At 39.7% G+C, this 11,961-nt stretch overlaps 1 protein-coding gene across 2 annotated transcripts in view; it reads left to right on the forward strand.

Annotated features, from left to right (window-relative positions):
* Window positions 1-8,254, forward strand: part of LOC101393475 (sulfotransferase 1C4) — a 30,524-nt gene extending 22,270 nt beyond the window's left edge. For both annotated transcript variants that reach the window (XM_087426332.1, XM_087426333.1), the window contains one exon: window positions 8,142-8,254. In XM_087426332.1, the coding sequence (XP_087282458.1) occupies window positions 8,142-8,254 (113 nt within the window). The remainder of the gene's footprint in view (window positions 1-8,141) is intronic.
* The last annotated feature ends 3,707 nt before the right edge of the window (window positions 8,255-11,961 follow it).

Consider the following 11,961-nt stretch of genomic DNA (forward strand, 5'->3'; position numbering starts at 1 on the left):
ACTCTCTGTCAGGTAGGTTGCTCATTTCTGTTTCACTTAGTTCCTTTTCTGGGGTTTTGTCCTGTTCCCTTACTTGGAATGTATTCCTTTGCCTCCTCATTTTGTCTCTTTCCCTGTGCTTGTGTCTATGTATTAGGTAGGTCAGCTACATCTCCTGCTCTTGGATAGGTGACCTTATGTAAGTGATGGCTTAGGAGGCCTGCAGTGTGCTTCCCTCAGTTCTCAATGTTCCAGGGGTGACCCCTCTGTGGGCTACGTGTGTCCTTCTGTTGTGGCCTGTTTGCTCTCCCTGTAGGCGCCCAGGGAGGCCAAGTTATGCTCCTGGCCAGCTGTTGTAATGCTCAGCTGCTTGTAGTTGTTGTGGGCCCTTCAGTCTCTTATCAGGTGTGGGGAGCCCCAGCACAGTTGGCTGCAAGTTCTAATACCACATTTGTGTTGCAGTATTTCTTTTAAGTGAGTAGGTCTCCAGCGTGGCAGGTTGTTAGGCTCAGGACCTTACAATTGCTATAAGCCTCCAGCCTTTAGGTCTCTTGTCAGTTCTCTGAGGATTGCAGCTGTGTGGGGCTGGCCTCAGGCACGGGAGCCCCCAATTGTTTCGGGCTTTGGAAGGTGGGGCAAACCCCCTGTGTGGGTCTTTGTGAAGCACAAGTCTTCTGCAGCTGACAAGCCCTGCCCGCCCACAGGTCCACACACACAGTCAACATAGTCCTGCCCCGTGTGCGCGCCCAGACCTTCCAAAGCAGACCCTGTCTCTCCACTGTGGGAGCCCACACACTCCACCACCACCCCACACTCTCCACCCACTCCTTGTGCACACCCTGCCCCACTGAAGTCGGCTCAGCTGCCAGGCTGCAGAGAATCCAGTCACCAATCTATGCAGGCCCAAAGGTGCCTGAGCGCTTGTTGTTGGGTGGGGCCAGTCTCTAGGGTGGGCTGCCTGCCCTGGCTGAGCTGGATAAATCGGTGCTCTAGCGGGTGGGGCAGACCCTGGGCTAGCAGGCCTCAGGGAGAACTCCAATGGCGTCTGTGTCAGCACGCCCACACCAGGCCACAACAATGGCCGCCGCCAATGTCCCGGTCCCTGGAGAGGTCTCACCTCTCACCAAGATGCACACAGGGCCTATTAGGTGAGTCTCTTTTCACCAAAGCACTGTGCACCTTTCTTTCTGGTGATTTTAGGTTGCTTTCTGAAACGGGTGAGTTTGCACGTGGGCCCTTTAAGAGCCGGTTTTAATGTCTTTGTGAACCAGCTTTTCTGGGGGTACTCCCCAATTTTTTAGTAGCAGGCAAAGTCAGATATTATGCCACTCGTCTCGATTGTGCTGGGTCCACAAAATTCCCCCAGCGGGGGCGCACCCGGCTCAAGGCCCTGCGCCTCCAGGGAGGGCTGTGTACCTGTGGGCTGCCCCAGGGCGGCCGCGACGCTGGCGGCTTGTGATGGCGGCATTTTCCTCTCCAGAGGGGGGTTTCTGCCTCTTCTACCTCAGTTAGGATTGTCCACTGTTGCAGAAGTTCCTCTTATCCAGTTTTCAGTTCTGTTTCAGGGGTAATTTTCCACGAGTAGTTGTAAATTGGCTGTGTCCACGGGAGGAGGTGAGTTCAGAGTCTGCCTACGCCGCCATCTTGACTTCTCTGACACACTTGTTATCTTTTAACTTTTTTGTGTGTGTGTGAGGAAGATCAGCCCTGAGCTAATGTCCATGCCAATTCTCCTCTTTTTGCTGAGGAAGACCGGCCCTGAACTAACATCTATTGCCAATCCTCCTCCTTTTTTTTCCCTCTTTCTCCCCAAAGCCCCAGTAGATAGTTGTATGTCATAGTTGCACATCCTTCTAGTTGCTGTATGTGGGACGCCGCCTCTTCATGGCCGGACAAGTGGTGCGTCAGTGCGCGCCTGGGATGCGAAGCCGGGCCGCCAGCAGTGGAGCGTGAGCACTTAACCGCTAAGCCACGGGGCCAGCCCCTCTTTTAACTTTTTAATAATTGCCACTGTAACAGGTGTGAGATGTTATCTCATTGTGTATTATGATTTGAAATCAGAAAGTATGATGCCTCCACCTTTCTTCTCGATCAAGACTGCCTTAGATATTTGGGGTCTTTTGTAGTTCAAAACAATTTTATGGAAAAATGCCATTGGAATTTTTATAGGGGTTGCATTGAATCTGTAGATTGCTTTGGGTGATATGGACATTTTAACAATATTAATTCTTCCAATTCATTAACACAGGATATGTTTCCATTTATTTGTGTCTTCTTCAATTTCTTTAATGAATACCTTATAGTTTTAAGTGTACAGATCTTTCACCTCCTGGTTAAATTTATTCCTAAATATTTTATTCTTTTTGATGCTACTGTAAATGGGATTTTTTCTTAGTTTCTTTTTCAGGTAGTTCATTGTAAGTATATAGAAATGCAACTGATTTTTGTATGTTTATTTTGTATCCTGCAACATTACTGAATTTGTTTAACAGCTTTTTGTGGAGTTTGTATGGGTTTTCTACATATATGATCACATCAGCCATAATCAGAGATAATATTACTTCTTCCTTTCCATTTTGGATGGCTTTATTTCTTTTTCTTGACTAATCGCTCTGTCTAGGACTTTCAGTACTATGTTGAATAGAAGTGGCAGATGTGAGCAACCTTGTCTTGTTTTTGATCTTAGAGGAAAAGCTTTCAGCTTTTCACCATTGAATGTGATGTTAGCTGTGGGTTTGTGTTATACGGCCTATTTTATGTTGAGATAAATTCCTTCTGTATCTAATTTGTTGAGAGTTTTTATCATGAATCCATGTTGAATTTTGTCAAATGCTTTTTCTGCATCTATTGAGATGATTATATGATTTTTATCCTTTATTTTGTTAATGTGGTCTATCACACGGATTGATTTGCGCATGTTGAACCATCCTTATATCCCAGAGATAAATCCCACTTGATCACGGTTTATGATTCTTTTAATGTTCTGCTGAATTTGATTTGCTAATATTTTGTTGAAGATGATTGCATCTACATTCATCAGGAATACTGGCTTGTAGTTTTCTTTTTTTTTGTAGTGTCCTTTTCTGGCTTTGGTATCTGGGCAATGCTGGCCTCATAAAATGAGTTTGGGAGTGTTCTCTTCTCTTTAACTTTTTTTTGGAAGAGTTTGAGAAGGATTGGTATTAGTTCTTTAAATGTTTGGTAAAATTCACTAGTGATGCCAGCTGGTCCTAATCTTTTCTTTGTTGGGAGAATTTTGATTACTGATTCAATTTACTTACTTGTTATTGGTCTGCTTAGGTTTTCTATTTCTCCATGATTCAGTCTTGGTAGGTTGTATGCTTCCAAAAATTTATCCATTTCTTCTACATTATCCAACCTGTTGGTGTATAATTGTTCACAGTAGTCTCTTATGATCCTTTGTATTTCTGTGGTGTCAGTTGTGATGTCTCCTCTTTCATTTGTGATTTTACTTATTTGAGTCTTCTCCCTTCTTAGTCTAACTAAAGGTTTGTCAGTTTTGTTTATCTTTTCAAAAAACCAACTCAGTTCATTGACCTTTTCTTTTGTTGTTGTTCTTTCTATTTCATTTATTTCTGCTCTGCTCTATGTTATTTATTTTTCTGCTGCTAATTTTGGCCTTAATTTTTCCTTCTTTTTCCAGCTCCTTGCAGTGTAAAGTTAGGTTGCTTATTTGAGATCTTTGTTTTCTTAATATAGGCATTTATCACTAATAAACTTCCTTCTTAGAAGTGCTTTTGCAGCATCCCATAAGTCTAGGTATATTGTTTCCACTTTCATTTGTTTCAAAATATTTTTTATTTCTCTTTAGATTTCTTCTTTGACCCACTTGTTATTTCAGATTATGTAAATTCCACATATTTGTGAATTTTCCAGTTTTCTTCCTGTTATCATTTTATAGTTTCACACCTTTGTGGTTGGAAAAGATACTTGATATGATTTCTATCTTAAATTTGTTAAGACTTATTTTGTAACCTAACATATGATCTATCCTGGAGAATGTTCCATATACACTTGAGAAGAATGTGTATTCTGCTTTTGTTGGATGGAATATTCTGCATATGTCTCTTAAGTACATTTGGTCTAAATTGTCATTCAAGTTCCATGTTTTCTTATTGATTTTCTGCCTGGATGATCTATCCATTGTTAAAAGTAGGGTACTAAAGTCCCCTACTATTATTGCATTGCTGTCTATTTCTCTCTTCAGATCTGTTAGCATGTACTTTATATATTTAGGTGCTCTGATGTTGGGTGCATATATATTTACGATTGTTATATCCTCTTGATGAATTGACCCCTTTCTCATTATATAATGACCTGCCTTGTCTCTCGTGACAGTTTTGACTTAAAGTCTGTTTTGTCTAAGTATAGCTACCTCTGTTCTCTTTTAGTTTTTGCTTGCATGGAATATCTTTTTCTATCCCTTCACTTTCAGCCTATTCCTTAAAGCTGAAGTGAGTCTCTTGTAGGCAGCATATAGTTGGGTCTTGTTTTTTAATCCACTAAGCCACTGTATGTCTTTTGATTGGAGAATTTAAACCATTTACATTTAAAGAAATTTTTGATACTTAAGACTTATTATTGCCATTTTGTTGTTTTCTGGCTCTTTTGTAGTTCCTTTGTTACTTTCTTCCTCTCTTGCTGTCTTCCTTTGTGATTTGATGATTTTTTGTAGCGCTATGCTTTGATTCCTTTCTCTTTATCTTTTAAGTATCTACTACAGGTTTTTACTCTGTGGTTACCATGAGGTTTACATAAGACACATTATAGGTATAACAGTCTATTTTAAGCTGATAACAAATTAACTTTGATTTCATACAAAACTCTACCCTTTTACTCTCTCCCCCTATATTTTATGTTTTTTAATGCCAAAATTTACATCTTTTTACATTGTATCCACTAACAAATTATTGTAGCTATAGTTACTTTTAATACTTTGTCTTTTAACCCTTATACTAGATTTAAAAGTGATTTACACACTACCATTACTACTTGAGTATTTTGAATTTGACTATATACTAAGCTTTACCAGTGAGTTTTTTACTTCCATATGTTTTCATGTTACTAATTAGTGTCTTTTTGTTTCATCTTAAAGAAGTCCCTTCATCATTCCTTGTACAGCAGGTCTAGCGGTGATTGACTCCCTCAACTTTTGTTTGTCTGGGAAAGTCTTTTCTCTCCTTCATTTCTGAAGGACACCTTTGCTGAACAAAAATTCTTGTTTGACAGGATTTTTTCCTTTCAGCACTTTGAATTTATCATTTCACTCTCTCCTGGCCAGCAAGGTTTGTGCTGAGAAATCTGTTGGCAGCCTTATGGGGGTTCCCTTGTTGTCATGTGCCTCCTCTTGTTGCTTTCAAATTTTCCCTGTTGATTTTGGACAGTGTGATTACAGTGTCTCAGTGGGGACCTCTTTGGGTTGAACCTGTTTGGGGACCTTTGAGTTTCATGTCCCTGGATGTCCATATCTCTCCCCAGATTTGGGAAGTTTCAACCACTATATCTTTAACATCTTATTTAGAGATATATAAGGCATTATCTCTCTTCTCCCTCTGGTATTCCTATAATTTTTATATTGATCTTCTTGATGGTATCCCATAAATCTCAGAGGGTTTATTTCCTCTTTTTAATTCTTTTTGTTTCTCTAACTGGATAATTTCAAATGATTTTTCTTTTAGTTTTCAGTTTCTTTCTTCTGCTTGATCAAATCTATTGTGACATTCTCTATTGCATTTTTTTCACTTCATTCATTGTATTCTTCAGCTCCAGAAATTTCTATTTGTTTCTATTTTATGATTTCTATCTCTTTTTTGAAATTCTCCTTTTGTTCATGTATTTTTTTTCTGATCTCCTTGAGTTGTCTGTGTTCTCTTGTAGCTCACTAAGCTTCCTTAAAATAATTACTTTTAATTCTTTATCCAGCAATTCATAGATCTCCATTTCTTTGGGATCAGTTAGAAAAATTATTGTGTTCCTTTGGCGGTACCATATTTCCTTGATTTTTCATGTTTCTTGTAGCCTTGTGTTAATGTCTGCACGTTTGCTGAGTAGACACCTCTTCCAGACTTTGTGATTTGGTTTTAGAAGGGAAAGGTCTTCACCTACAGGTGTGTGTGAGGTCACTGGCTTGGTGGGCTGCAGCAATTGCAGCTCCAGGTAGGGCACAGCATCATGGTCTCTGTGCAGCTCCATCAACTAAGGTCAGTGTCAGTGAAGATTGCGGAGGCCCTCGGCAGTTCTGACTGCTGGTGTCCACAGCAGCAGCATGGGCTCTTGGGGTCTTCAGTGGTGAAGGCTGCTAGGGTACTCCTGATCTCTTTTTTCCCACAGGGGAAGTTGTAACCAAAGAGATCCTTCTTGGCACTAGATCTGGCTTGCAGGTGCAATTGTGGTGGTGGTAGTGGTGGCACCAGTGTCTGATGGGCAGGCCCATATGGAGCAGCCATGGAGCCAGGGTCCAAAGCATGGGAGCTTACAGGGCTATTATGGCTCCAGGGTCCAGGGTCACTGTGGCAGTGGCTCTGGTGTCCTAAGTGTGGGCACTCTAGGAGCAGCTGCAGAGCCAGAGCCCAGAGTGCAGGCATGTGTAGAGCAACTGCAACTCTGAGGCCTGGGGTGCAGATACACTTACTGCAGTGGTGGTTCTGGTTTTGTGGTGTGGGCACTTGCAGAGGGGCCATGGAGCCAGAGTCCAGAGTGTAGGTATATGTGAAGTGGTCATGGGGCCTGGATGTGGAGAGTGGGCATACACAGACTGGTTAGGGTTCTGGGGTCCAAAGGCATGCATGGAGTTGAGATGAGTGGAGGCCAGGGTCCCAGGACAGCACAACAGTGGTTCCTTCTTGGAGAAGAGGGAACACAGTAGTATCTCCCTCTCTAGGAGATCTGCAGTGGTGATGGCTATTGGTTACCTTGGTGGGGAAATGTGCCAGAGTCCTCAGCAGAGCAAGCCACTGGAGTCCATGTTAACAAACACTATAGAGTCCTCCACTGTGCAAGGTACAGGCAGTCTACAGCTGTTGCAGGATTGTCGAGGTCTGCTGGGGTTCTCTGCAGAGCAGGCCACTGGGGACCACAATGATACCCACTATGTGTCTGATACTGACAGCCCCCACCCTTCTTTGTTCCTAGCCACATTCAGACATCTCAGCTATGCCGATCTCCCCAGCAATCCTTTCTGTATGGTTATTCTCTGTTTTTGATCCACTGTGTTGCTTCAGGCTCTTAATTAGAGTCTTGAAGCTTTCCCAGGGCTATTTTTGTTCATAGATAGCTGTCTAATTGTTGCTTTTTGTGGGGGGATGCAGCCTGGTATCTCCTACTGCACCATTTCACTGATGTCACTTGCTCATCTAATTTTGTTGTAAGCCAATTGATAAACTATATAATCATATAACATTACCCCTAGACAACTAAGCAAATTTACACTTCACACATGAAAATAACATTACACATCTCAAAGAGACAAAATGAATCAGACAGCCTGGAGCAATCAGAAGGGAGATAGCTTTCTATGGGCTTTCTGACCATTTTTAGTTATTGAAGCTTAAAAATAATTGAATATTCTATTGCATAAGCATGAAACAATGTTAATCAACTCTGCCATTCCTTCATGTTCTATTGCTTTAATTTAATTATATGTTAACAGCAATGATAATTTAGATTGGAAAGGAGAATTCTCAGTTTTGTTCAAGTAGGAGTTTTTCCTGAACGAGAGATGCAGATAAGAGGAGCAGAGAACGCTGTGAGGATGCAGCCACGCACATCAGCCCTCAGGGGCCTCTGAAAAGAGGATAAGGAAAGTAGGTCCAGTTCACTTGAACAGAATGTTAGAGGTAATGAGGGTTCAGAAAGTACTGGTGGATCAGAGAGCCCGAGTGTAATGCGGAGAATTGGAGAACCCAGATCTAGATTTCAGCCCCTCCCTATGTGTTTCAGAATAAAGCTTTCTGTTTACAAATACCTCCTTTGTAAAATGGAGCAATCTTACCTGTAGCTTCATTTCTCACTTGATGTCAGGAGAACAATGAGCTAATGTCTATGTAAGGAATTTAAGTATTGAGAGGAAAGGGATGTCTAAATGAAAAATGGTCAAAGTTCATGAATATATCACTGATTGTGCTATGCATTACTCTTTTTAGGAGTCATAGGAGATTGGAAAAATCAGTTCAGTGAAACTCAGAATAAGCAATTTAATGAAGACTATGAGAAAAATATGGCTGATACCTCTCTGTCGTTCCGCATGGAACTCTAAAAAGCAGAGCAAAGGAACAAGACCTGTTCTCTTGCCAGCCTCTGTGAAGTAGAAGAGAAATCTGTTTCCACATACCATTAATGGTTTGACTTGATGTGAGGGTTTTCAAACAATAATGTGGACATTCTTTAGTCTTGAATTTGTGATCTGCCTTTTGGATTAACCCCAATGTGACTTCAGTACTCTAGTATCAATATTTGACATTTTTCTTCTCTCTTTGCATATTTTTTTGTGTTTAGGTGAATTTCAATATACCAACCTGTGATGTATAATATAATACACATTTAATCATTTCTGTTCCTTCTATATATCCTCTTTCCATCTTCTGTTATAAATTTCTTTGAATTAAAACATTTCTTTCAAAAGTTCTACTGTACATTCAAAGAAGATTTAATACCTACCCTTCTTAACTCTTCCAAAAAACTGAAGAGGACGGGATGCTTCCTAACTCCTAACTCATTTTACCAGGCCAAATTATCCTGATACCAAAACTAGACAAGGACAAACAAAAAAGGAAAATTACAGGCCAACATCACTGATGAACATAGATGCAAAACTTCTCAACAAAATATCAGCAAATCAAATGCAATAATACATTAAAAGGATCACACACCACAATCAAGTGGAATTTATTCCAGGGACACAGGGATGGTTCAACATCCACAAATCAATCAATCTGACACACTACATTAACAAAATGAAGAAGAAAAATCACATGGTCATCTCAATAGACACAGAGAAAACATTTGACGAGTCAACATCCAGGTATGATAAAAACTCTCAATAAAATGAATATAGACGGAAAGCACCATAATATAATAAAGGCCATATATGAGAAACTCACAGTCAACCTCATACTCAATAGTGAAAAACTGAAAGCCATTCCTCTAAGAACAGGAACAAGACAAAGATGCCCACTCTCACCATTCTTATTCAACATAGTATTGGAAGTCTGAGCCAGAGCAATTAGGCAAGAAAAAAGAAGTGAAAGGAATCCAAATTGGAAAGGAAGAAATAAAACTGTCATTATTTGCAGATGGCATGACTCTATATATAGAAAACCCTAAAGAATCCACCAAAAAAACTATTAGAAATAATTAAATACAGTAAAGTTCCAGGGCACAAAATCAGTATACACACATCAGCTGCATTTCTATACATTAACAATGAACTAGCAGAAAGGAAATCAAGAATACAATCTCATTTGTAATTGCAACAAAAAGAATAAAATACATAGGAAGAAATTTAACCAAGGAGGTAATACCTATACACTGAAAACTATACTATTGAAAGAAATTGAAGAAGACATAAGAAATGGAAAGATATACCATGCTCATGGATTGAAAGAACAAACATAGTTTAAAATGTCCATATTACCTAAAGCAATCTACAGATTCAATGCAATCTCAATGAGAATCCCAATGACATTCTTCATGGAAATAGAACAAAGAATCCTAAAATTCATATGGAACAACAAAAGACCCCAAATATCCAGAGGAACCCTGAGAAAAAAGAACAAAGCTGGAAGTATCACACTCCTTGAATTCAAAATATGCAACAAACCTATAGTAATCAAAACAGCATGGTACTGGCAGTAAAACAGACACATAGATCAATGGAACAGAATTAATGGCCCAGAAATAAATCCACACATCTATGGACAGCTAATTTTTGACAAAGGAGCCAGAATATACAATGGAGAAATAAAAGTCTCTTCAACAAATGGTGTTGGGAAAACTGGACAGCCATGTGCAAAAGAATGAAAGTAGACTATTATCTTACACCCTACATAAAAATTAACTCAAAATGGATTAAAGACTTGTATGTAAGACCTGAAACTATAAAACTTCTAGAAGAAAACATAGGCAGTAGGCTCTTTGACATCAGTCTTAGCAGTATCTTTTTGAATATCATGTCTCAGGCAATGGAAACAAAAGAAAAGGTAAATAAATGGGACTACATCAGACTAAAAAGCTTCTGCAAGGCAAAGGAAACCATGAACAAAATGAAAAGACAACCCACCAACTGAGAGAAAATATTTGCAAGTTGTATATCTGGTAAGGGGTTAATTTCCAAAATATATAAAGAACTAAAACAAACAACCCAATCAAAAAGTGGGCAGAAGATATGAACAGACATTTTTCCAATGAAGATATACAGATGGCCAACAGGCACATGAAGAGACGTTCAACATCGCTAATTATTAGGGAAATGTAAATCAAAACTACAACAAGATATCACCTCACACCCATCGGAATGTCTATTATTAAAAAGACATTTTTAATAATAGGCGTTGGAGAGGATGTGCAGAAAAGGGAACTCTTATACAGTACTGGTGGGAATGCAAACTGGTGTAGCCACTAAGGAAAACAGTATGGAGATCTCTCAAAACTTTAAAAATAGAAATACCATCCAATCCAGCTATTCCAGTTCTGGGTATTTATCCAAAGAACACAAAAACACTAACTCAAAAAGATACATGCACCCCTATGTTCATTGTAGCATTATTCACAACAGCCAAGACTTGGAAGCAACCTAAGAGCCCATCAACAGATGAAAGGATAAAGAAGACGTGGTATATATATACAATGAAATACTACTCATCCATAAAAAAGATAGAATCATGCCATCTGGGACAACATGGATGGACCATGATGGTATTATGCTAAGGAAATAAGTCAGATAGAGAAAGCCAAATACCATATGATTTCACTCATATACAGAAGATCAAAGAAACAAATAAACATGGGAAAATATCTGGAAAAGACGTGTGAGAGTGTATAAGTTTGGTGGCTCAAGTGGTAACAGTCCTAGATCCAAAGGCAGACCATTCCATAGTCATTAGCACCTTTCAACTATGGGCCTGTTGAAATCTTAGCTGACGTTAATAACCGTGGATTGCAGGAGGAATGTTCTCTAGTGTCCCCCAGAAACTTTCTGTTACCATTGTTATATTTTCACAAATCTCCCAGTAAAACCTTCGCTTTGCTTGGCAAGATTCACTGCCAATTTCCTGCAGGCATATTTCCTCAATAGCCCTATAACCTGCATTCATTCTCCCATAATGCTATTCCTATATGATATCCAAATTCCACATGAGTAGCTCTTTGTACAATATTTTAAATGTGTTTCAGTAAAAGTTCAAAAGTCATATTGTGCAGCAAGAGATACAATTACAACCAAGACAAAGGCTAATAAAAGTTTCTGTGGTTGGTTACAATCTAGTTCTGGGCTTATCTAAAGTCAAGGGAAAAAGAGAAAGTTTTCACTGTCTTTTGAACAAATAGGAATTCTAGTCCACTGAGAGAAATAAGTCTTTTTGGTTCATTTTGTCTTGTTCTACTTGTTGTTGTTGTTCTAGAACAGAACACAAAGAGGTCACACATAAAATACTAAGAGTATCTTTTGCTTCCTTCTACCTTCTGCCTTCTCATTACTTACCTTTATGGGCCATTATCACCACAAATTGACAAGTTCTTTCTATATTTTTGCTCCAATGCCTCCAATGCAGAGGGAGAATCTGAGTAGCCCAGTCCCAGATGACTGCCCACCCCATCCTATCAGGTGTGTGGCACAGGGGTGGAGGAGGCACAGACCAAACTCAGCACCCACAAATTCAACTACAAAAGGAATAGGTAAGGAGAAAGCACTAGGAGGATGTAGCTGACATATCCAGAGTATAAAGAGGCTTTGGACAAAGTTGGACA

The sequence above is a fragment of the Ceratotherium simum genome, chromosome 40, assembly GCF_057802395.1.
Source record: "Ceratotherium simum simum isolate JZ-2026a chromosome 40, ASM5780239v1, whole genome shotgun sequence".
Taxonomy (NCBI): Eukaryota; Metazoa; Chordata; class Mammalia; order Perissodactyla; family Rhinocerotidae; genus Ceratotherium; species Ceratotherium simum.